This window comes from Notechis scutatus, chromosome 4 (assembly GCF_049901735.1).
Source record: "Notechis scutatus isolate UNSWTSFEM ecotype Mainland chromosome 4, rNotScu1.2, whole genome shotgun sequence".
Lineage (NCBI taxonomy): Eukaryota > Metazoa > Chordata > Lepidosauria > Squamata > Elapidae > Notechis > Notechis scutatus.
The window spans coordinates 14,739,513-14,764,881 of NC_142012.1; the positions used below are offsets into that span (position 1 = coordinate 14,739,513).

The window sequence follows — 25,369 nt, forward strand, 5'->3', positions numbered from 1 at the left end:
AGGCAGTCTTGATGTGCTGCCTGTGTAGTATCTTACTGATTTTGTCTGTAGTACCTCTTATGTAGGGCAGGACAGCTGTTTCATAGGTCTCTTCATCTTCTAGGTCTCCATTATGTCTCAGTATGTTTTTGTGGATCAAGCCGGTGATTTTGCTTTTGTGGAAGCCGTTAGCTGTCAGTACTTTAGTCAGGGTGCATAGTTCAGTCTTTATGTGTGTCTTGTCTGCTAGGCGTTTGGTTCTGGCAAATAGTGTTTTGGCCACGGAGTTTATCTGTGTTGGGTAGTGGTGGGATTGGGCGTTGAGGTAGCGGTTGGTGTGTGTTTTCTTCTGGTATATGGTGTGTCCTAGTGTGCCATCTGTTTTTTTGTAGATTAGTGCAAACTCCAAGACCAATAAACACAGACCAAGACTCCCAACCAATCAGGATTAAGAAAAAACCATTCTGGCACAGCAGTAGGCTAGCCCCAAAATTAAAACTGAAACGGCTGTGAAAATCTGACCCACAGATGAACACTATACAGAAGCCTGATGATGGCAGATGAGACTCTGCCAAAACGTTGCTACAACTTTAAAAGCACAACTACAATGACGTGGGAAAATACCTGAACAAAGTTGAATACCATACATACATATACATATACCTATACATGTTTTTCTTCTTTTAATACTCTTTCTCATTGATCTTCTTAATACATGTTATATATCTGTCTGTAATTTGAATTATAAAATCATTGCATTATAAAAATCAAACACTGCATTCATAAAATCACCGGGGCTTTTTAACGTTGTTTTTTTTTTTTTAATATTCCCAAGCGATTCTTCCTCTCATTGGGAATAGGGGTAACGAGGGTTACCACACAACCCAACTCTTCGGGTTTTTCCGGAGACGCTTCGGGGCGGTCTGACGAAGTGTGTGGGCGTCTGTCAATGCCTAGGTGGGCGGGGCTAAAACCTGTCTGGATTTGCTCCCCGGTTGACGGCCTGGGCGGGCCAATCCCGAGAAGGCTGGGCCAGCCTCTCCCCCACGTGACCCAGTTCCAGCTGCTGCTCCCGTAACAGCCCCGCTGGCCGGAGGGGGGAGAACCAGCGAGCCAACGAACGTCAAAAGCTGCTCTGATAACTTTGTTTCTTCTGCCCGCCCACTTCACCTGCCTCGGCTGGCTGGAGAAGGCTGGTGCGGAGGCTCCAGGCGCCCCGTTAATGATCCTCTCGCCTCCCGATGGGGCACTGCATGGATTGAATCAAGGTGAGAGAGACCTTTTTTTTTTCTCCCCCTCCCTCTTCCCTTTTAATAAATATTTTTTTAAAAAAAAACCAATGCATTGCAATTAAAACCTAAGAAAGTTTCTATTTCTGATTTGCAGAGAAGGAAGATTTCCGTTCAGCAAAAAATAAATAAAAATAAATATATATATATATATTATAATGCATTGCAATTAAAAACGTAAAACATAAGAAAGTTTCTATTTCTGGCTTGCAGAGAATAAAGATTTCCATTCAGCAATAAAAAAAAATAAAAAGTTAAAAAAATATAATGCATTGCAATTAAAAAATGAGAAAGTTTCTATTTCTGGCTTGCAGGGGAAGGAAGATTTCCATTCCTGGAGGACAGAGGGGAAATAAAGGTGTTTGAGGGGGAGAAGAGGATTTGGTTCATAAAAGGGCTCCCTTCCCTTCCCTTCTTTTCCTTGTTTGTTCTAACTTTCCCTGCGTCTCCCACCCCCCACCCCCCACCCCCCACCCCGCCTTTCCCTTTTGCAAATCCTGGGATCCTGGCTTTTCAAAGCGACGATCGAGTCTCGCAGGGGATTTGCACGCAGATCTCTCTCCTTCTCTCTCGTTTTCTCCCTCTCTCTTTCTCTCTCTCACTTTCTTTCTCCATTTCTCTGTCTCTTTTCTCTCTTTCTCCCTCTCTCTCTCTCTCTCTCTCTCTCCCTTCTCTCTCACTCTTTTTCTGTGTGGGCTAGATGGAGGGTTTGGAAGTCAGGGCAAGGAACGAGTGTGTGTGTGTTGTGTTGTGTGTGTTTTGTGTGTGTGTGTGTGTGCTTCTGGGTTTCTCATTGTTATGCATGCAAGGCGGGTGTGACGTGGGTTGGTGTTTGCTTGGCTGCATCCAGCTTGAATGGCAAGAGGAACGTGCCCGGGATTTGTTGACAAGATTTTGTTCAAAATGTTTCTTCTTTCTTAACTTTCTTTTTTAAAATTGTTACTTTGATTGGTTTTTTTTTAAAGTCGCGTTTTCGGAGTTGCGAGTCATTCGCGCTCTCTCTGGGGACGCGATCCACTCCTTTTTTGCATTCTTAGGGTGCACGCGCAACAATATGTGCTACAAATTCGAATTTTTAAAAAAACAAAATGTCGATGGAGGAGATTCTCAGCCACCCATGTCATGGTTGTCCCAAACGGTGCTTTTTCCCAAAATTAATTGGACTTTCTTGGGTCCCCCCTGCCCCCACTTTGAAGATGTTTCACTTCTCATCCAAGAAGCTTCTTCGGTTCATTCAGCTTTTCATTTTTAAGAAGAAGAAAAAAAACATCCACCTGCTTAAATTTCTTTAAATTTTTTTTAAAAAGGAAGATCTTTTCTCTCATGAAGAAATTGCTTTATGCCATAAGTCAGGGGTCTCCAACCTTGACAACTTTAAGCCTTGGCGGACTTCAACTCCCAGAACTGGGGAATTCTGGGAGTTGAAGTCCGCCAAGGCTTAAAGTTGCCAAGGTTGGAGACCCCTGCCATAAGTGGTTGCTGTTAGATTGGGATGTGGCAATAAATTCCCCTTCTTGGTGTAATGGACGTGTAGGATTCACTGAGGAGTAAGCTGATGGACGTTGTGTAAACGTTCACAGTTGTGTAGCAAGGGTGCAAGCACTTCTTTCAATGCAAAATCGATTGCAGAGAAGATGTTAGGTTGAATTATATTTCTTAAATTGCTTTGTTTATTGTGTATAAGCTCTGAAAAAGTAGAGCCACTCTGCTGAATCAGGGTAGAGAGAGTGCAGAGAAAGAAGAAGGAAAAAACAGGACGGTATTTTCCAATTATGAAGCTGGAGATATTTCAAGTCTTCATTTCATTGGAGACCAACTCTGGAGGTTACATTCCCTAAAATGGGTGATGGAGGTTGTTCTGGTGCAGCCAAAAAACAAAAAGGACTCAAAGCACAAATAAAACATAAAAATACTTTAAATTGCACTGCAAGCGCTAGCAAGAGTTAATACAGTGATGTTATCGTTTCCCTCTGTCTTTCCAAGTACAGTGGAACCTCGGGTGGCGAACGCTCCTGTTTGCAACCAAATCGAGTGGTGAACAAAAAATCCAACCAATTTTTAAACCGGGTCACGATTCAAAAATCGGGTGGTGAACAAAATTGGCGCGGAAAGATTCCCTTTTCTTGCCTATTTCCCATTTTTTTTGAATGCGCGCATACTCAGTCGGTCATGCTTCCGGACACGACCAAATCTGGTCTTGACCAGAGTCCGGGAACGGATTACGGTCGCAACCCGAGGCTCCACTGTATCATAAATTATGGGGGGTTTCAAGGGCTCTGAGGATTGTTCCCAACCACGCTGTGTGCATATTCTAAATTATGCAGTGCTGATACAGGTAGTCCTTGAGTTACAACAATTCGCTTAGTGACTGCTCAAAGTTAACGCTGAAAAAAATGGTAACTTATGACCACTTTTCACACTTATGACCATTGTGGTATCCCCATAGTCACGTGATTTACGTTTGGATGCTTGACAACTGATTCACATTTACAATGGTTGCAGTGTCCGGGGTGTGTGTGTGTGTCAAGTGAGCCCCTTTTGCAACCTTCTGACCAGCCAGATTAATGGGGAAGCCAGATTCACTTAACAATGGTGTTGTTTTAGAAGGCAATAGAATCACAGAGGAGACCCTGGAGGTCTTCTAGTCCAACCCTGTGCTTAGGCAGGAAACCCTATACCAGGGGGTCTTCAAACGTGACAGCTTTAAGACTTGTGGACTTCAACTCCCAGAATTCCTCCTCCTCCAGTCATGTTAGCTCAGGAATTCTGGGAGTTGAAGTCCACAAGTCTTAAAGTGGCCAAGTTTGAAGACCCTTGCCCTATACCAGGGGTCTCCAACCTTGGCAACTTTAAGACTTGTGGACGTCAACTCACAGAATTCCTCAGCCAGCAAAGCTGTTTGAGGAATTCTGGGAGTTGACGTCCACAAGTCTTAACGTTGCCAGGGTTGGAGACCCCTGCCCTATACCATTTCAGACAAATGGTTGTCCAATCTCTGCTTAAAAACTGCCAGGGTTGAAGCATTTACAACTTCCGGAGGCAAGTTGTTACTAATTGAATAACTGCACTAATTCATTTAACAAACGTGGCAAGAAAAGTCGCAAAATGGGGGGAGGGGGGGAACCCACCTAACAAATTTCTCACTTAGCAGCATAAATTTTGGGCTCAATTATGGTCGTACGTTGAGGACAACTTGTACTGTAGAGCAATGTTTCTCAACTTTGACAACTTTAAGAAGTGTGGACTTTTAACGCCCAGGATTCCCCAGGCAGCCATGCTGGCTGGGGAATTCTGGGAGTTAAAAGTCTATACATCTTACAAATTGACAGGGCAGGGAAAAAAAGCTGCTGTAGGTAGATTTTGACATATTTAGAGCATCCACTGAAAGTGAAATGGTGTGACTGTAATAGTATAGTTGCAGACGGTCTTGAAATGAATTTGAAAATGCAGAAGTTTAACCTTAGACCAGTGATCCCCAACCTTTTTACGCGCGCGGCCCGGTATCCCCAACCTTTTTATGGCGCGGCCCGGTACCGGCATAGCTGGCGCGCCATCTTTTGATGAAAAAGTGCTTCCGGTGACCTCACCGGAAGCACTTTTTCATCAAATAAGCGTATAACCTTCGATGAGCTTTTCGGGTAGAAATAGCTTTCTAGAAGCTCACGGAAAAGCTCTTCCGCCCGCCATCTTTTTGATGAAAAAGTGCTTCCGGTGAGCTTTCTACCGGAAAAGCTCACCGGAGCTTTTTCATCAAGAATGGCGCGCGCCCGCCAGCGGCCAGTAGGACTTGTTCCCACGGACCGGGACCGGTCCACGGACGATGGTTGGGGACCCCTGCCTTAGACTGTCTACTATTGACCTCACCCCTTTCCTAAGAGGTCTGTAGGGAAGCGTGCATAAAGCGCACCAACGTGCCTACCGTCCCTGTCCTATTGTTTCTCTTATTCTTTTATTTTTCATATATGTACCCATTTCATGTATTCACAACTATGTATACTCTTATACTTATTATCTTGTAAACAATTGGCAAATCAAATAAATAAATAAATAAATAAATAATTAAATAATGATTACATTAATGATGTGGTAAGAGAGAGGTAGGCCCATTGTGATGTTTGTTATTGCATTTATTGTTTAGAGCAAATTTTTGTCTGAGCAAAAAGTACCTCTAGATAATCGTTACTGTGTGGTATTGAAGCACTGGAGGTCTCTTCTTCAGTAGTCTTGAACTCAGCTCTTCCCCTTGGTTCATATTTGTTACTGTGTTCCTTGGGATCTACACAGACAGTTCTTTACTTACAAAAGCTTACTTAGTGACTGTTCAAAGTTACAACAGCACCGGAAAAAAGTGACTTGTGACCGTTTTTCACACTTTGTAGCATCCCCGTGACCATATGATCAAAATTCAGATGAATGGCAACGGATTCATACTTATGACCGTTGCTGTGTCCCAAGATCATGTGATTCCCTTTTCGACCTTCTGACCAGAGGTGGTATTCAGCCAGTTCTGACAGGTTCTGGAGAACCGGTAGCGGAAATTTTGAGTAGTTCAGAGATTTGGCAAATCCCACCTCTGACCGGCCCCACCCCCATCTATTTTCTGCCTCCTGGGTCCCAGCTGATTGGCTGGGTCTTCTTTTGTTTCCCTACACAGGAGAACGGAGCTGGAAAGCAGGTTAATGGGGCGGGGAGGGAATGGAGATTTTGCAGTAACCTTTCCACCAAGACACACCACGCCCCACCAAGCCCACAGAACCGGTAGTAAAAAAAATTGAATCCCACCACTGTTTCTGACAAGCGAAGTCAATGGAGGAAAGCCAGATTCACTTAACAACCAGGTTACTAACTTTATCAGCTGCGATGATTCATTTAACAGCGGTGGCAAGAAAGGTTGTAAAATGGGGGGGGGGCTCAGTGAGCAAAAACGTCTTGCTTAACCACAGAAATGTTTGGCCTCAACTGGGGTTGTATGTCGAAGACTATCTGTACTTAAAGGTTTTCTGCCAAAGTGCTTATGGAAAACCAAAACCAGAATTCTTAGCCATTCTTTGATTAAAATCAATTGAAACCACCCAAAGGCTGTGCGAGTTTTCTGACTTGCTGAAATGGGGATTAATCAAGAGTTTTAGAAGGACTCAGAAAGTGGCACACCCCTTTGTGTATTTTGGCCGATCTTAATACAGATATCGTATAGCTATGGATTTTGCAACAGCTCTGTTCCGTCACTCTGTTGACTCCATGGAACCTAAGCCACCCATTAAATCACCAGGTCTGGTGCAAATATATTCAAGGACAATTTGGAGTGAGAAAGAGTGAGAAAGATTGAGAGTTCACAAAATAAGTCATATATGCAGCTGCACGGCTGTATTTGACATTCCTGGCTAAAGCTTTGAAAAACAATGCTTGTTTTGAAGAACAGCTCCTTCCCTCAGTGTCATTAAAAAAACATCTTTCTAATCCGTGCGGGGTACTTTGTCTTACTGTCATTTGCAAAGAGTAGAATATAAAAGAAAGTAAAAAAAAATGTGGATAAAGCATGCATTTTTTTTATCAGACAGAAGCATTGCTACCTTTCGATCATATTAAAAAAAGGAAAAGCTAATAAAACCCATGGCTTTGGCACTAAGCGGAGCTAATTTTATCCATATATTTATTTTACAGAATTAAATGATCAACCTATAACTATTTAATAATTTCTACAGATGGAAATTTAAGCACCTACAATGAGCATTGTGCTGTCATATGAATTTCTATTGTCTCATTAGTTTTCTAACAATTGGCATTTAATTCAGAACAACATCCGCATACACATGAATTTTGCAGAACATAATAAACAAATGGGAAACAGCTTCGGTCAAAAGGGGAGACAGTACTGAATAGCGCATGAAGGGCTGCATTGCATTTTAAACGCCGCATCTAAATTAATTAGCTAAATTAAGTAGTTCATTTTGAAAAGACATATTGCTACTTCCCCCCCTCCATGTATGTTCCACAGGTACATCAAGACTTACAACCATTTGTTGAGTCACCTTTAGAAGTTACAACGGCACTAGTTACAGCAGCCCTATGATTGTGTGAGCAAAATTCAGACGCGTGGCAACTGACACATATTTATGACGGTTGCAGTGTCCTGGGGTCTTGTGATCCCCTTTTGCGACCTTCTGACAAGCAAAGTCAGTGGGGAAGCCAGATTTCACTTAACAACTGTGACGAGAAAGGTCGTAAAAATGGGACAAAACTTACTTAGCAATTGTCTCGCTTAGCAACAGACATTTTGGGCTCAATTGACTGTATGTTGAGGACTAATTCTATATAGAAATGTGACCTAGAGCAGGGGTCTTGGCAACTTGGCATAAGCGCACAATTGTGCCTACTGTCCCTCTCCTATTGTCCCCAATTATTAGTTCCTATTTCTTGTATTTTAACTTATGTTTATTCTTGTTTCTGTTATATTGTAAGCTTTTGACAAATACATAAAAAAATAAAATAAACTTTAAGCCTGGAGGACTTATACTCCCATAATTCTGGGAGTTGAAGTCTGCCAGGCTTAAAGTTGCCAAGGTTGGAGAGCCCTGACCTAGAGTTTCTGAACTAAACTTCCATCAATATATATATATATATATATATATAAATATTCCAGCGGGGCATTCCTTATTCCATGTCTGTTGTTGAATGTCTGATTTACTACACTCTTTAACAATCGTTTTATAAATAGCTATTTAAATGCTAAGTATTTTGTTAACAACATGTAACAACCTCTAATGATTTTGAATGTTTTGAAGAACCTTGGGTGGATGGCTCCTGCCTAGATCTCAAGTGGCCTGGATGGAATGTGCACCTGCAGGAAGAGTGGGCGAGACTTTTGCCAACCCAGAGGTTTCCCAGATTAAGAGACTGCACGGTCCTGGAGTGGGTGGAGCACCGGGGAAGAGGTTCAGGGTAGCCACACTCTACAACAGGGCAGCCGGATCGTGACGTATCGTGAAGCTTTTTTTTTGCCTTTGCAGAGCTGGGTTGGGCGTGGCCTTCATGCTCCGGATACGGCCTGCGGGCCACCAGTTTGACAGGCCTGCTCTAGAATCTCTTAGGACTTAGGATCTATCAAGTAGGCTGGAAAGTTTAATAGCTTTAGTTTGGCAAGATTCCATCCATTACCGTGTTTCTCATATAATAAGGCCACGTCTTTTTTTTTTTTTGAGCCCCGAAAAAATGGCTGGCTCGTCTTTTCGGGGGTGACTTAATTCCCCCCCTTGCATCTTTGGGCGGGCAGGTGGTGACAGGTTGGATGTTGACCTCGGCATTGGTGGAGCACTTCGTATCGGGGTCAACGCAGGCAGCACCATATCCGGGTGTGCAACAAAAGTACTTCCTAACGGCAAGCCCCCCCCACCATTCCCCCCCATTTCGCTTGTTTTAATATAGGCCTTAATTTGGGGGGAGGGGCTTAATTTCATTTCATGCCTATAAAACATGCTGGGACTTCCTATTGGGGGAGGCCGTATTGTTGGAGAAACAGGGTAGTTATAAGTAAATACAGAGAGTTCTTGACTTAACAACGGTTCGTTTAATGACTGTTCAAAGTTACAATGCCACTGAAAAAAGTGACTTATGGCCGTTTTTCACAGTTATGACCAGGGGTGAGATTCAGCCAGTTCGGGCTGGTTTGGGAGAATCAGATGTTAAATTTACATCTGGTTTGCTGAACCGGTAGTTGAACTGACCGACTGTCCCTCCCCTCCCCTCCCCTCCCCTCTCAGGAGTCTCCATGCGGTCCGTTTTGGACGCAGGTAAGTGCAGGTTCTGCGTGGAGGCTCTGGGAGGGCGAAAAACGCCCTCCCGGAAGTTCTGGGCCTGTTTCCGGCTTCCGAAGGGCCTCCGGAGCCCAGGGGAGGCCGTTTTTGCCCTCCCAGAGGCCCAAGGGAAGCCTCCAGACTCTGGAGAAGATGGAAAACGGCCACTCCCAGAAGTTCCATGCCTACCATGGCCACTCCCACCCAGCAACCAGGCAGAGAAACGGTTGTTGGGATTTGTTGTTGGTTATGGCCTTTGCAGCATCCTCATGATTATGTGACCCAAGTCCAGAGGCTTGGCAACGGGTTCATACTTAAGACTGTTGCTGTGTCCCAGTGTCACCTTTTGCGACCATCCGACAAGAAAAGTCAACGGGGAAGCCAGATTCACTTAACAACCGGTTTACTAACTAATCAACCGCAGCGATCCACTTAACAATGGTGGCAAGAAAAGTCACAAAATGGGGCAAAACTCACTTAATGACTGTCTCACTTAACAACAAAAATTTGGGGCTCAATTGTAGTCTCAAGTCGAGGACTACCTGTAAAGGATTGAACTCAGTTGGATCTTGCGTTTTAAGTGAAGATACTAACCACTCAAATGGTGCTTTTACTTGAAAAGAACTTCCCTTTTCTGCAGAATTAGATCAGTAGCTACTGCGACATGATGGATGTTAGGGTGCAATTCCATTGCCTAAGTGGTATCACTGTTTTAGAAGCTGCCTGTCAGTAAGCTTCTGGCTGCAAGTGAAGGTCCTAGTTATTGCATGTGGCATAAGGCTAGATTACTTGGTGGCTGCTAGTCTCTCTTGGTTTATCTCACAAGATATGGCATAATGGCAGAGGTGGCAATTCAGCAGGTTCTGACCAGCTCTGGAGAACCCATAGCAGAAATTTTGAGTAATTCGGAGAACTGGCAAATGCCACCTCTGACTGGCCCCGCCCCCATCTATTCTCTGGTTCCCATTGAGTCCCAGCTGATCGGCTGGGTCTTCTTTTGTTGCCCTGCACAGAATAGAATAGAATAGAATAGAATAAGAAGAATAAGAATAAGAATAAGAATAAGAATAAGAATAGAATAGAATAGAATAGAATAGAATAGAATAGAATAGAATAGAATAGAATAGAATAGAATATTGGCCAAGTGTGATTGGACACACAAGGAATTTGTCTTGGTGTAAAATACTCTCAGTATACATAAAGGAAAAGATACATTCGTCAAGAGTCGAGAATCATAAGGTACGTCACTTAATGATAGTCATAGGGTACAATAAGCAATCAAATTATACTAGGAAACAGTCCGTATAAATCGTAAGGGTACAAGCGACAAAGTTGCAGTCATACAGTCACAAGTGGGAGGGGATGGGTGATAAGGAGTGATGGGAAGATTAATAGTAATAGTAGTGCAGATTTTGTAAATAGTTGGACAGTGTTGAGGGAATTATTTGTTTAGCAGAGTGATGGCTTTTGGGGAAAAAACTCCTTGTGTCTAGTTGTTCTGATGTGCAGTGCTCTATAGCGTCGTTTTGAGGGAAGGAGTTGAAACATGTCCGGGATGTGAGGGGTCTGTAAATATTTTCAGAGCCCTCTTTTTGACTCGTGCAGGAGAATTGAGCTGGAAATCAGGTTAGTGGGATGGGGAGGGAATGGAGATTTTGCAATATCCTTCCCCTGCCATGCCCACCAAGCCATGCCCACCAAGCCACACCCACAGAATCGGTAGTAAAAGAATTTGAATCCCACCACTGCATAATGGGCATGCTTCAAGTCCCTTCCATGAATTCATTAGTGGGGGCCCAGGATACAACTTCCCTGGTGTAGCCCCTGCCCTATGGAACAAAATTCCCCTGAGATTTGGAGAGTCCTGAATCCTTTTGTTCTTCTGCAGGGCTCCAAAGACTTGGTTCTTCCTCAAGTTCTGAGCCAAACAATGGGATGAGCATGTGCAGAGGGTAAAACTCTTGAATGAACTATGTCCCGATAGCTTTATTCCCTTCTCTTATTGTTATTTATATTATTTCATTAGCCTGCAGTTTTCATAGTCTGAAAATCCTCATTTATGTTACCCTGTGTTTAATGTTACCTCAAATTGTAAGCTGCCCCAAATCACTCTTGGAGAGGTGTCTAAATTCAGTACATTAATTAATGATAACTACAGATCTAAAGATTGTGAAATAGAGAAATTAAAAGCATTAAAAATAGTGTCTGCATTTAATGAATACATTGGAAGTAAAGAGGATAGTTATTACAGTAATTATGTATTCAGCTCATCTGAATTAATAAAGATGAGCAACCTTTGGATTATTTATATATCCTACCCTGGCATCATTACTCAAAATGTTTAACCCAAAATATAAATTCACAAAATAAACTGACGTGAAGGGTTTTTTCCCCCCCTGGCCAAAATCACATTGGATTTTTTTTTTTGAGTAACCAATCTGAAGACGTCACATCAAAAAATGAATGGTACTAGGATAAAATAAATGGATGGAGAAAAGCCAGAACAATATTTAATCTAACAATGCATGAACATGAATTGTTTTAATAAAGTTTATGTAAATATTGATTGTGCACGATTGTTATAGTTTTTCTTGATTATAATTAGAGTTGATTTAGAACTTTTGAGAGTCCATCTCAACTGACAGGTCTCCAAAATAGTGGGCTTAGTGAAATTGCATGCTTTCAGCGTAGCCCACCTTAAAATAGCCAGCCTTGTGGCTTCTGTTCAGAATTTGCTTTAGGCTGCATTTCAAGTGAAAACTGCCTAAGTTGAAATGTTTTCCTTTCAAACACAACCGGTGAGAAGAAAAACATGGAATAGGATTTTTCATGGACCCTTATGGTTGGAGAAACACTCCTACAGTCACATTTTCCCAGGTTTTGTTTTTCCTGCTTTTCATGTTCTGAAAACTGGAGCTACACAGACTCCCGTCACATCATACCAATTGTGCTGGGTGCGATTTGACACAGCACGAATTTCTGAGCCAGCACAAATTTCTGACCCTGACAACCTGCAAGTGATTTGGTAAAACCATTCATTGCTAATCGGTACATGTTAGCATCCTGTGAAACCTCGCTGATTTGCAGTCCACAAGAGATAATAAGAACAGAGATAACTGGTTGGCAGCCTTACCCAGACAGAAAGTGAAATCTTGCACACCTCTGTGGTTAAAGGAACATTGCTCCATATCCAAGATAACTTCATTATTTCTTAATAAAAAAAAAAGTGCTGCATATATTATGCATTGCCTTTTCTTCTAGAAAAGCAGCATTGAGTACATTCAATTGGACGCTAACCATTTTTGAATTCACCAGTTTGTGTTTTTCTAGTTTTTGGACTTGGAAAACTGATTTCAAAAAAAAAAAAAAAATTCAGCCTGGTCCACATGCTCCGCTGTCTGTTACTACCTTAAAAGTTATTGAAACAAATGTTTCCTCAATTAGGAAATCCTCTTCTCCAGCAAATATTCTTACTTTAGCCTCCATTGGCTAGCTAGAATATATGGGCCAGCTCTGATACACCATAAAATACGAGATCCTACTTTTTCCTGGCTACATTAGGCTTTTCATTAAATTTGCTCTCATTTTTCCTATCAGAACTTTTTACATGATTTTGGAAAGAAGGGAGAAAGGAAGAAAAGAAGAGAGGAAAAGGAGCCATTCTTTGATTAAAACCAATTGAAACCACCCAAAGGCTGTGGAGTTTTCTGAGGAAAAATGGGGATTAATCAAGAGTTTTAGAAGGACTCAGAAAGTGGCACACCCCTTTGTGTATTTTGGCCGATCTTAATACAGATATCGTATAGCTATGGATTTTGCAACAGCTCTGTTCCATCACTCTGTTGACTCCATGGAACCTAAGCCACCCATTAAATCACCAGGTCTGGTGCAAATATATTCAAGGACAATTTGGAGTGAGAAAGAGTGAGAAAGATTGAGAGTTCACAAAATAAGTCATATATGCAGCTGCACGGCTGTATTTGACATTCCTGGCTAAAGCTTTGAAAAACAATGCTTGTTTTGAAGAACAGCTCCTTCCCTCAGTGTCATTAAAAAAACATCTTTCTAATCCGTGCGGAGTACTTTGTCTTACTGTCATTTGCAAAGAGTAGAATATAAAAGAAAGTAAAAAAATGTGGATGAAGCATGCATTTTTTTATCAGACAGAAGCATTGCTACTTTTCGATCATATTAAAAAAGGAAAAGCTAATAAAACCCATGGCTTTGGCACTAAGCGGAGCTAATTTTATCCATATATTTATTTTACAGAATTAAATGATCAACCTATAACTATTTAATAATTTCTACAGATGGAAATTTAAGCACCTACAATGAGCATTGTGCTGTCATATGAATTTCTATTGTCTCATTAGTTTTCTAACAATTGGCATTTAATTCAGAACAACATCCGCATACACATGAATTTTGCAGAACATAATAAACAAATGGGAAACAGCTTGGTCAAAAGGGAGACAGTACTGAATAGCGCATGAAGGGCTGCATTGCATTTTGAACGCCGCATCTAAATTAATTAGCTAAATTAAGTAGTTCATTTTGAAAAGACATATTGCTACTTCCCCCCTCCATGTATGTTCCACAGGTACATCTCAACTTACAACCATTTGTTGAGTCACCTTTAGAAGTTACAACGGCACTAGTTACAGCAGCCCTATGATTGTGTGAGCAAAATTCAGACGCGTGGCAACTGACACATATTTATGACGGTTGCAGTGTCCTGAGGTCTTGTGATCCCCTTTTGCGACCTTCTGACAAGCAAAGTCAGTGGGAAGCCAGATTTCACTTAACAACTGTGACAAGAAAGGTCGTAAAAATGGGACAAAACTTACTTAGCAATTGTCTCGCTTAGCAACAGACATTTTGGGCTCAATTGACTGTATGTTGAGGACTAATTCTATATAGAAATGTGACCTAGAGCAGGGTCTTGGCAACTTGGCATAAGCACAATTGTGCCTACTGTCCCTCTCCTATTGTCCCCAATTATTAGTTCCTATTTCTTGTATTTTAACTTATGTTTATTCTTGTTTCTGTTATATTGTAAGCTTTTGACAAATACATAAAAAAAAAAAAAAACTTTAAGCCTGGAGGACTTATACTCCCATAATTCTGGGAGTTGAAGTCTGCCAGGCTTAAAGTTGCCAAGGTTGGAGACCCTGGCCTAGAGTTTCTGAACTAAACTTCCATCAATATATATATATATATATATATATAAATATTCAAGCGGGGCATTCCTTATTCCATGTCTGTTGTTGAATGTCTGATTTACTACACTCTTTAACAATCGTTTTATAAATAGCTATTTAAATGCTAAGTATTTTGTTAACAACATGTAACAACCTCTAATGATTTTGAATGTTTTGAAGAACCTTGGGTGGATGGCTCCTGCCTAGATCTCAAGTGGCCTGGATGGAATGTGCACCTGCAGGAAGAGTGGGCGAGACTTTTGCCACCCAGAGGTTTCCCAGATTAAGAGACTGCACGGTCCTGGAGTGGGTGGAGCACCGGGAAGAGGTTCAGGGTAGCCACACTCTACAACAGGGCAGCCGGATCGTGACGTATCGTGAAGCTTTTTTTTGCCTTTGCAGAGCTGGGTTGGGCGTGGCCTTCATGGTCCGGATACGGCCTGCGGGCCCCCAGTTTGACAGGCCTGCTCTAGAATCTCTTAGGACTTAGGATCTATCAAGTAGGCTGGAAAGTTTAATAGCTTTAGTTTGGCAAGATTCCATCCATTACCGTGTTTCTCATATAATAAGGCCACGTTTTTTTTTTTTTGAGCCCGAAAAAATGGCTGGCTCGTCTTTTCGGGGTGACTTAATTCCCCCTTGCATCTTGGGCGGGCAGGTGGTGACAGGTTGGATGTTGACCTCGGCATTGGTGGAGCACTTCGTATCGGGGTCAACGCAGGCAGCACCATATCCGGTGTGCAACAAAAGTATTTCCTAACGGCAAGCCCCCCACCATTCCCCCCATTTCGCTTGTTTTAATATAGGCCTTAATTTGGGGGGAGGGGCTTAATTTCATTTCATGCCTATAAAACATGCTGGGACTTCCTATTGGGGGAGGCCGTATTGTTGGAGAAACAGGGTAGTTATAAGTAAATACAGAGAGTCCTTGACTTAACAACGGTTCGTTTAATGACTGTTCAAAGTTACAATGCCACTGAAAAAAGTGACTTATGGCCGTTTTTCACAGTTATGACCAGGGGTGAGATTCAGCCAGTTCAGGCTGGTTTGGGAGAATCAGATGTTAAATTTACATCTGGTTTGCTGAACTGGTAGTTGTACTGACCGACTGTCCCTCCCCTCCCCTCCCCTCCCCTCTCAGGAGTCTCCATGCGGTCCGTTTTGGACGCAGGTAAGTGCAGGTTCTGCGTGGAGGCTCTGGGAGGGCGAAAAACGGCCCTCCCGGAAGTTCTGGGCCTGTTTCCGGCTTCCGAAGGGCCTCCGGAGCCCGGGGGAGGCCGTTTTTGCCCTCCCAGAGGCCCAAGGGAAGCCTCCAGACTCTGGAGAAGATGGAAAACGGCCACTCCCAGAAGTTCCATGCCTACCATGGCCACTCCCACCCAGCAACCAGGCAGAGAACCGGTTGTTGGGATTTGTTGTTGGTTATGGCCTTTGCAGCATCCTCATGATTATGTGACCCAAGTCCAGAGGCTTGGCAACGGGTTCATACTTAAGACTGTTGCTGTGTCCCAGTGTCACCTTTTGCGACCATCTGACAAGAAAAGTCAACGGGGAAGCCAGATTCACTTAACAACCGGTTTACTAACTAATCAACCGCAGCGATTCACTTAACAATGGTGGCAAGAAAAGTCACAAAATGGGGCAAAACTCACTTAACGAATGTCTCACTTAACAACAAAAATTTGGGGCTCAGTTGTAGTCTCAAGTCGAGGACTACCTGTAAAGGATTGAACTCAGTTGGATCTTGCATTTTAAGTGAAGATACTAACCACTCAAATGGTGCTTTTACTTGAAAAGAACTTCCCTTTTCTGCAGAATTAGATCAGTAGCTACTGCGACATGATGGATGTTAGGGTGCAATTCCATTGCCTAAGTGATATCACTGTTTTAGAAGCTGCCTGTCAGTAAGCTTCTGGCTGCAAGTGAAGGTCCTAGTTATTGCATGTGGCATAAGGCTAGATTACTTGGTGGCTGCTAGTCTCTCTTGGTTTATCTCACAAGATATGGCATAATGGCAGAGGTGGCAATTCAGCAGGTTCTGACCAGCTCTGGAGAACCCATAGCAGAAATTTTGAGTAATTCGGAGAACTGGCAAATGCCACCTCTGACTGGCCCCGCCCCCATCTATTCTCTGGTTCCCATTGAGTCCCAGCTGATCGGCTGGGTCTTCTTTTGTTGCCCTGCACAGAATAGAATAGAATAGAATAGAATAAGAAGAATAAGAATAAGAATAAGAATAGAATAGAATAGAATAGAATAGAATAGAATAGAATAGAATAGAATAGAATAGAATAGAATAGAATAGAATATTGGCCAAGTGTGATTGGACACACAAGGAATTTGTCTTGGTGTAAAATACTCTCAGTATACATAAAGGAAAAGATACATTCGTCAAGAGTCGAGAATCATAAGGTACGTCACTTAATGATAGTCATAGGGTACAATAAGCAATCAAATTATACTAGGAAACAGTCCGTATAAATCGTAAGGGTACAAGCGACAAAGTTGCAGTCATACAGTCACAAGTGGGAGGGGATGGGTGATAAGGAGTGATGGGAAGATTAATAGTAATAGTAGTGCAGATTTTGTAAATAGTTGGACAGTGTTGAGGGAATTATTTGTTTAGCAGAGTGATGGCTTTTGGGGAAAAAACTCCTTGTGTCTAGTTGTTCTGATGTGCAGTGCTCTATAGCGTCGTTTTGAGGGAAGGAGTTGAAACAGTTTATGTCCGGGATGTGAGGGGTCTGTAAATATTTTCAGAGCCCTCTTTTTGACTCGTGCAGGAGAATGGAGCTGGAAATCAGGTTAGTGGGATGGGGAGGGAATGGAGATTTTGCAATATCCTTCCCCTGCCATGCCCACCAAGCCATGCCCACCAAGCCACACCCACAGAATCGGTAGTAAAAGAATTTGAATCCCACCACTGCATAATGGGCATGCTTCAAGTCCCTTCCATGAATTCATTAGTGGGGCCCAGGATACAACTTCCTGGTGTAGCCCCTGCCCTATGGAACAAAATTCCCCTGAGATTTGGAGAGTCCTGAATCCTTTTGTTCTTCTGCAGGGCTCCAAAGACTTGGTTCTTCCTCAAGTTCTGAGCCAAACAATGGGATGAGCATGTGCAGAGGGTAAAACTCTTGAATGAACTATGTCCCGATAGCTTTATTCCCTTCTCTTATTGTTATTTATATTATTTCATTAGCCTGCAGTTTTCATAGTCTGAAAATCCTCATTTATGTTACCCTGTGTTTAATGTTACCTCAAATTGTAAGCTGCCCCAAATCACTCTTGGAGAGGTGTCTAAATTCAGTACATTAATTAATGATAACTACAGATCTAAAGATTGTGAAATAGAGAAATTAAAAGCATTAAAAATAGTGTCTGCATTTAATGAATACATTGGAAGTAAAGAGGATAGTTATTACAGTAATTATGTATTCAGCTCATCTGAATTAATAAAGATGAGCAACCTTTGGATTATTTATATATCCTACCCTGGCATCATTACTCAAAATGTTTAACCCAAAATATAAATTCACAAAATAAACTGACGTGAAGGGTTTTTTCCCCCTGGCCAAAATCACATTGGATTTTTTTTTTTGAGTAACCAATCTGAAGACGTCACATCAAAAAAATGAATGGTACTAGGATAAAATAAATGGATGGAGAAAAGCCAGAACAATATTTAATCTAACAATGCATGAACATGAATTGTTTTAATAAAGTTTATGTAAATATTGATTGTGCACGATTGTTATAGTTTTTCTTGATTATAATTAGAGTTGATTTAGAACTTTTGAGAGTCCATCTCAACTGACAGGTCTCCAAAATAGTGGGCTTAGTGAAATTGCATGCTTTCAGCGTAGCCCACCTTAAAATAGCCAGCCTTGTGGCTTCTGTTCAGAATTTGCTTTAGGCTGCATTTCAAGTGAAAACTGCCTAAGTTGAAATGTTTTCCTTTCAAACACAACCGGTGAGAAGAAAAACATGGAATAGGATTTTTCATGGACCCTTATGGTTGGAGAAACACTCCTACAGTCACATTTTCCCAGGTTTTGTTTTTCCTGCTTTTCATGTTCTGAAAACTGGAGCTACACAGACTCCGTCACATCATACCAATTGTGCTGGGTGCGATTTGACACAGCACGAATTTCTGAGCCAGCACAAATTTCTGACCCTGACAACCTGCAAGTGATTTGGTAAAACCATTCATTGCTAATCGGTACATGTTAGCATCCTGTGAAACCTCGCTGATTTGCAGTCCACAAGAGATAATAAGAACAGAGATAACTGGTTGGCAGCCTTACCCAGACAGAAAGTGAAATCTTGCACACCTCTGTGGTTAAAGGAACATTGCTCCATATCCAAGATAACTTCATTATTTCTTAATAAAAAAAAAGTGCTGCATATATTATGCATTGCCTTTTCTTCTAGAAAAGCAGCATTGAGTACATTCAATTGGACGCTAACCATTTTTGAATTCACCAGTTTGTGTTTTTCTAGTTTTTGGACTTGGAAAACTGATTTCAAAAAAAAAAAAAAAATTCAGCCTGGTCCACATGCTCCGCTGTCTGTTACTACCTTAAAAGTTATTGAAACAAATGTTTCCTCAATTAGGAAATCCTCTTCTCCAGCAAATATTCTTACTTTAGCCTCCATTGGCTAGCTAGAATATATGGGCCAGCTCTGATACACCATAAAATACGAGATCCTACTTTTTCCTGGCTACATTAGGCTTTTCATTAAATTTGCTCTCATTTTTCCTACAGAACTTTTTACATGATTTTTGGAAAGAAGGGAGAAAGGAAGAAAAGAAGAGAGGAAAAGGAGGGAGGGGAGGAAGGAAGGAAGGAGGCAAGGAAGGAAAGAAGGAGCTTACAGGGTTTTTTCAAGGATTTAACTATTGTATATCTACTTTGTAAGTATTTTGAGCAATTGTAGACTTGAAGGCCACTGGGGAAAATAATGCTGGGTTTCAGAAAACCACTTGAAAAAAGAACTACCTTCCTATGCTGTGCTGTGGAAGGAGCCTCTGGCATTTTGGCATTCTTAAAATGCTGAAGATGACTGTGAGATAATAAATGGCAAGCAAACTGGAGGATGGGGGGAAAAAGCTCATTTGTGCTGCTGGGAAAGGAACAACATGTCTGGAGTTCCCGCTGTTTGTTTTGCTAATATTTACTTGAATTCTTCCTCTGTGTTCCTTTTTTTTCTGATATTTTTAATCAACCTGTAAATAGATCGGCATTTATAGCTTAAATTGGCATTTATCTGAAAGGAAGACAGTTCTGAATTTAAGCCAATCCCCTCCCCCTATATTTATGAATTGATGATGTGTTATCAAGTTGATGTTGACTCAGATCTTCTACTGGTCTACTCATGACCACTGTAACTTAATCCATTGTGGTCATAAGTCAAGGATTACCTGTATCTGGATGTATTTATTTTTCTATAATCCATGTATTTATTTTCTGGTCTGTCCACAGTGTTCTATGTCCAGTTTTACCCATGTGTATGTATATGTATGTATGTAGAATACTAGAATAGTATAGAGCTGGAAGGGGCCTTGGAGGTCTTCTAGTCCAGCCCCGCTGCTTAGGCAGGAGAGCCTATATACCATCTCAGACAAGTGATTATCCAGTCTCTTCTTAAAAACCACCATGACGGAGCAACCAAGATTTCTGGAGGCAAGCTGTTCCATTGGTTAATTGTCCTCACAGTCAGGAAATTTCTTCTTAATTCTAGGCTGCTTCTCTTCTTGATTAGTTTCCATCCATTATTTATTGTCCTTTGGAGAATAATTTGACCTCCTCTTCTTTGTGGCAGCCCCTCAAATACCAGAATACTGCTATCATGTCTCCTCTAATTCTTCTTTTCTTTAGACTAGCCAGGACCAAAACCTGCAGCCATCCTTCATAAGGTTTAGTCTCCAGGCCTTTGATCATCTTAGTTGCTCTTCTCTGAACTTTTTCCAAAGTCTCAGCATCTTTTTTGTAATATGGTGACCAAAACTGGTTGCAGTATTCCAGGTGTGGTCATACTAGGGTTTTGTACCTTATGCAATGTCCACCTTTCACAGCTTAGATTTACGCACTGCACAGATACAAACACACCATACAAATATTAACAACTGTTAGAATTTCCAACTGGGAGCAGTCATGGCAATAAATATGTGCATGTGTTACATTTTTTGTCGTACCTATCAATGCCAGGGGTGGGCTACTGGGGGCTTGCAGGAGTTTGGGAGATCCTCTAGCTAAGATTCTGCACAGAATCCCCAAATCTCACTCCTGGCTGGCCCCGCCCCTCCCAGGAGTCACCACGTGGCCCGTTTTGGATGCAGGTAAGTGCAGGGTGCCCGCGGAGGCTCGAGGAGGGTGAAAAACGGGCCTCCTGGAAGTTCGGGAAGGCTGCTTTCCCCCTCCCGGAGGCTCAAAAAAAGCCTCTGGAGTCCGGGGAGGGCAAAGCCACCCCCCATGCTATGGTGCAGGAGGCTGGTGAGCCCACGCCTACCATGTCCACGCCCACCCAGCAACCGGGCAGAGAACCCATTGCTAAAAATTTTGAGGTCCACCTTTGATCAACACACATCTGTATATTTGTTTGCCACAAGCCGCAGTTCCCCAAAAGGTAAGTCTGTTATATTTGGGCTGCAAACATTCGTATCTAAATTGCATTCTCCGCAATTTGGATGGCCACAGGTATGAGAATATAACCCCAGAATATCCAAGAGAACAATTCCTATTTTCATTTAAGAACAACATAACCTTACTAGCACCCACACATCTGGGTTGCAAAAATCCTAATACCATTATATAATGATAAGGGGTTTTCAGGATCTTTCTGTTATTACTTAGTGATAGTGCAGAGTTCTACAACAGACAAGGACGTACGTTGCACATTATGGCTACCCGCATACTTGCTTACATTATACATTACCCATACGTGTACAGGTATTTAATGGTACATAAAATGAAACAACTAAATCATCATTTCACACATTAACTATTTTCTCCCTCATGGAAGCGTACACTCTTATTCACACTGACAAGTACAACTTGCATAAGTTCTCCTCTTCACTTCCAACAAAAAGGGCAAAATGGACCTACGGAAAGCAAAAAGGAGAAGTAACAGGATCAGGAAAAGTTCTTACAGTTAAACACGTTGCATAAGCCAGTTTCTTCAACTACACTACAAAGCCAAAAGTAATCTTCAAAGTCAGCCAGGATTTTCAGCAAGTTGTTCCCTATTTTTATATTTCTAGAGACCCCTCCCTGCAGGTATTTATTTGGAAGAAAACATGTTCTTTTTGTGGAGTAAATATTGGTCCAAATGAGCTTTATTATCCATAGCGAGTTGTGGGTTTGTCTTACACTACGTAGGAGTATTAAGCTATTTGATCTAAACCAGGGGTGTCCAACCTTGGCAACTTTAAGACTTGTGGACTTCAACTCCCAGAATTCCTCAGCCAGCTTTGCTGGCTGAGGAATTCTGGGAGTTGAAGTCCACAAGTCTTAAAGTTGCCAAGGTTGGACACCCCTGATCTAAACTAAATTTCATTGTCATTGTAAAGGACACAGCTTTTAGATTATTAAATGCCTCCTTAAAGCTTTCCTCAAAAATATTGTATAAAATATGAAAAAGAAATAATGAGAGGGAGAGGGAGGGAGGGTGAGGGGAAGAGAGAGAGAGAGAGAGAGACATGGTAATTTAAAAGCAGTATATAAATAGGCTGGTCTTCTTCAGAAAAACACATCATCAGTTGACCACTGATATTTATTTCTTCTTTCCAAGATGATCTGATTTGCACAGTATTCTCGAGATGACTTCCACAAACACAAGCAACAAAAATAGGTAAGATTTTTAATTTAAGACTACTTGCTTCTTCCTTCTTTCTCCCCATGTGTTTTTAAACTTTCTTTTTTTAAAAAGCCCCATACTCATTCTTGTGCCTCTTTTGGATACCGTCTTTTTCTGGAAAAAAAAATGGAAGAACAAAACATTACAAGTTGATGTTAACATGGGAACTTGGAATTCTTTACAGTTTGGTGGCGAATTGTCAGAGGAAATTGATAGTAACTTCTTGAAGATCTGTGTATGTTTGCGTGCCTGCTTTCTTCCTGTAGCTGTTGGAGACAGGTTGTTGATCTTATGAAGATTTATGATTTGCTGGATACCCTTGAAGCAAACTTGATGTTATTGTTGTAAGCTGGGTGGGTTTGAGATTACTGTACAACTTTTAGAATTCGTTGAATTGAATAGTTTATTTGGCCAACTGTGATTAGACACACAAGGAATTTTTCTCAGCTGCAGAAGCTCTCATTGTACATGCAAAGCAACAGAATAATGATGATTATAATGATAATACCAATAAGAGAGGGGCATAAAGATAGCAATAGCACTTAAGACTTATATACTGCTTTACAGTACTTTGCAGCCCTCTCTAAGCGGTTTACAGAGTCAGCGTCTTGCCCCCAACAATCTGGGTCCTCATTTTATCCACCTCAGAAGGATGGAAGGCTGAGTCAACCTTGAGCCTGGTGAGATTTGAACTGCCAAATTGCAGGCAGCCGGCAGGCAGCAGAAGTAGCCTGCAGTACTGCACTTTAACCACTGCGCCACCGTCAAATGAGAAAGATAAATAACATTACAGCCGTACTACATGGGTAAATACACATAAGACATTAGACAGTAAGAATCAGGTGTTCGGCAGAGTGATGGCATGAGGGATAAAATTGTCCCTGTGTCTAGATGTTTTGGCATGCAGTGCCCTATAGGACTGTCCTGTGGGGAGGAGTTGAAATAGTTTTTGTCCCGGATGTGAGGGGTCTGCAGATATTTTTTCAGCTATCTCAAATGGCTTCTTGGTGTAGTCATACAAGACTGCATGATACCTTTCATTAAGACCCATTAGATTAGTGAGAGTGTATATAACGCAAAAATTCCATGAGATATGACAGGTGTTTTCCAGTCTTGCCTTGTGTTTGGCTGGCCAGGTAAAAGCAAAACCATTGGTAAAGTGGTCCCTAAGCCTAACACCAAATGTATTACTTCTAATTAAGTCAGACTAAAAAGACACCTGGAAGTGGAACTCAGCTTTGAGTACTTTCAAGATAGGTCAATGCAGTCTTCTTGGCAGCAGTATAGAAGTGGTCAGTTGTTGCTATCTTCCAGAATTTTTTTTTTAACTTTCTAGATGGCTGACCCTGCTTAGCCTTCTAGATCCACCATGTTAGTTCATTTAAATAATAGCAGTGATGAAATTCAGGACATGGGATTCCATACCGTACAAGGCATATCCGAAAAGAGGAGAAGGTCAAAAAAACATGAGACAGACCCAGAAGAAGAAGGAGAAACAGACTACAACAATATCAATTAACAATGGTTGAGATTGCCAGAAGAGGAAGAGCAAGGAGGAGGAGGAGGAGTTCTGATTCAATAGATTGCAAGAAATATGTATCTTGCCAGATGTTGCTAATTACAATTCTGAGCAATTGAGAGCTAGTATGGCCAAGGATATGGGATGTTCAGAGTTGAACCTAACAGTGTTTTTTCAGGAGGCAACTGGACTTTCTTTCTTTTTTTTCTTTTGAAGACCTTTTGCTTCTCATCCAAGAAGCTCCTTCAACTCTGACAGGACAGTGGGGAATGGAAGGATTTATATTCCTTTCAGACAGCTGGTCATTTACCTCCTTTTAGAAGATTGTTGAAGCACTTGGAGGTTTATCTGTATCTTCAGGGTCACCTGAGTTTTTAGTGCTCCTGTTTCCTGTAGAAGCTTCTTGGAGGAGAAGTGAAATGTCTTCAAAAGAAAAAAAACCAAGAAAATCCAGTTACCTTTGGGACAACCATGACCTGGATGACTGAGAACCTCTACAGACGTTCAGAGTTGAAGTTCAGGGGGAAAAAACCAATTCCATATTTAAGCTAATAAGTACCCTGATTTATTGCTAGCCACATTTTGTTGACTTTGACTTGGTAGAAGCTAAGCAAGCCTCTGATACTGTTTGGTTGAGAACTTGAGAGACTACCAGAAATTGTCAGATTATGGACTACATTGGTCTAGTCTACAACCAGACATGAGCAGTGGGATTGCAGCTCAATATTGTCAAAGGGAACAACACAAATGCATGCTGTATATGCAATCACTGGAAGGCGTCTTTACTTTTTATTAAATCAGCGGCTATTTTCAAAGAGATGAGCTAACCGGTAATTATTCCCATCTTGGATTTTTTTTTTTTTAAAGAACGTATGAGTAGATGTGGGGTTGACTTCACTGTTTTGAAAGAACTTTATTACTTCCTGTGTATCAGTTGCCCAATCTCAGTGACTTCAACTCAACGGAGTTCCCCAACCAGCTTTGCGGGGTGGGAGGGATGGAGGAGGGATTCAGGGCTGGGGAATTCCAGGAGTCAACGTCCTCTTAAACTCGCTGAGAAAGAGAAATATGGTGGGGGTTTGCACAATTTTGAATTGATTGATAATTATTTTATGCTCGTTAAAAATTGAACCCTGCCTTTTGATTAAAAAGGTGCTTGAGGGGGCTAATTTGGGCTGTGCAACCTTGATGGTCCTAGATCATAAGAGTACATATTCAAATTTTAAAACTTTAATACATAAAAAGCCTTATTCTCTGGAGTACACTTCTGCCTGGACATGCATCTTTCTTAACCTGCATCTGATATCACACAAAGACAAATCTGACAGTTAACAGGGAATCTGAAGAACAAATTGTTTTCTGCCTGTGGATTCTTGTATGGATTCAACTGGCATATAAATCAAGTTATTTTAACACTGTCTGCAGCTTTCTCTCTCACTGTCAGGAACACATAAGCTTCTGCATATGTTACATTCGGTTGCTTGCAAAAGGAGATGCTGCTTGTAGAACAAGGAAAATGAAACTATTAAGCTTTCCAGAATGATGGTAGCACAATGTTGAAGCGCCATAGATCAAGAAGACAGCTATTTCTACAGCAGTGGAGATGAGGAAGAGCAGTTTACAAAAATGTTGAGATTCCTGCTTGTAGCCTCTTGCTGAAATTCTGTGTTCAGCCACTCCGGCACACTAAACACCCTGCTCCTAACTGCCTATCACAGCTACCTCTGCATA

The 25,369-nt window shown here is 41.6% G+C and overlaps 1 protein-coding gene across 5 annotated transcripts in view; it reads left to right on the forward strand.

Annotated features, from left to right (window-relative positions):
- The first annotated feature begins 1,029 nt into the window (after positions 1-1,029).
- Positions 1,030-25,369, forward strand: part of AFF1 (ALF transcription elongation factor 1) — a 175,624-nt gene continuing 151,284 nt past the window's right edge. For 2 of the 5 annotated variants that reach the window (XM_026687924.2, XM_026687926.2), the window contains exons 1-2: positions 1,079-1,247; positions 22,054-22,113. In XM_026687924.2, coding sequence (XP_026543709.1) covers positions 22,082-22,113 — 32 coding nt within the window. In that variant the 5' untranslated portion in view covers positions 1,079-1,247; positions 22,054-22,081. Of the gene's footprint in view, positions 1,248-22,053; positions 22,114-25,369 lie in introns of all 5 variants that reach the window. The other 3 variants (XM_026687925.2, XM_087962842.1, XM_087962838.1) reach the window with 3 other exon arrangements.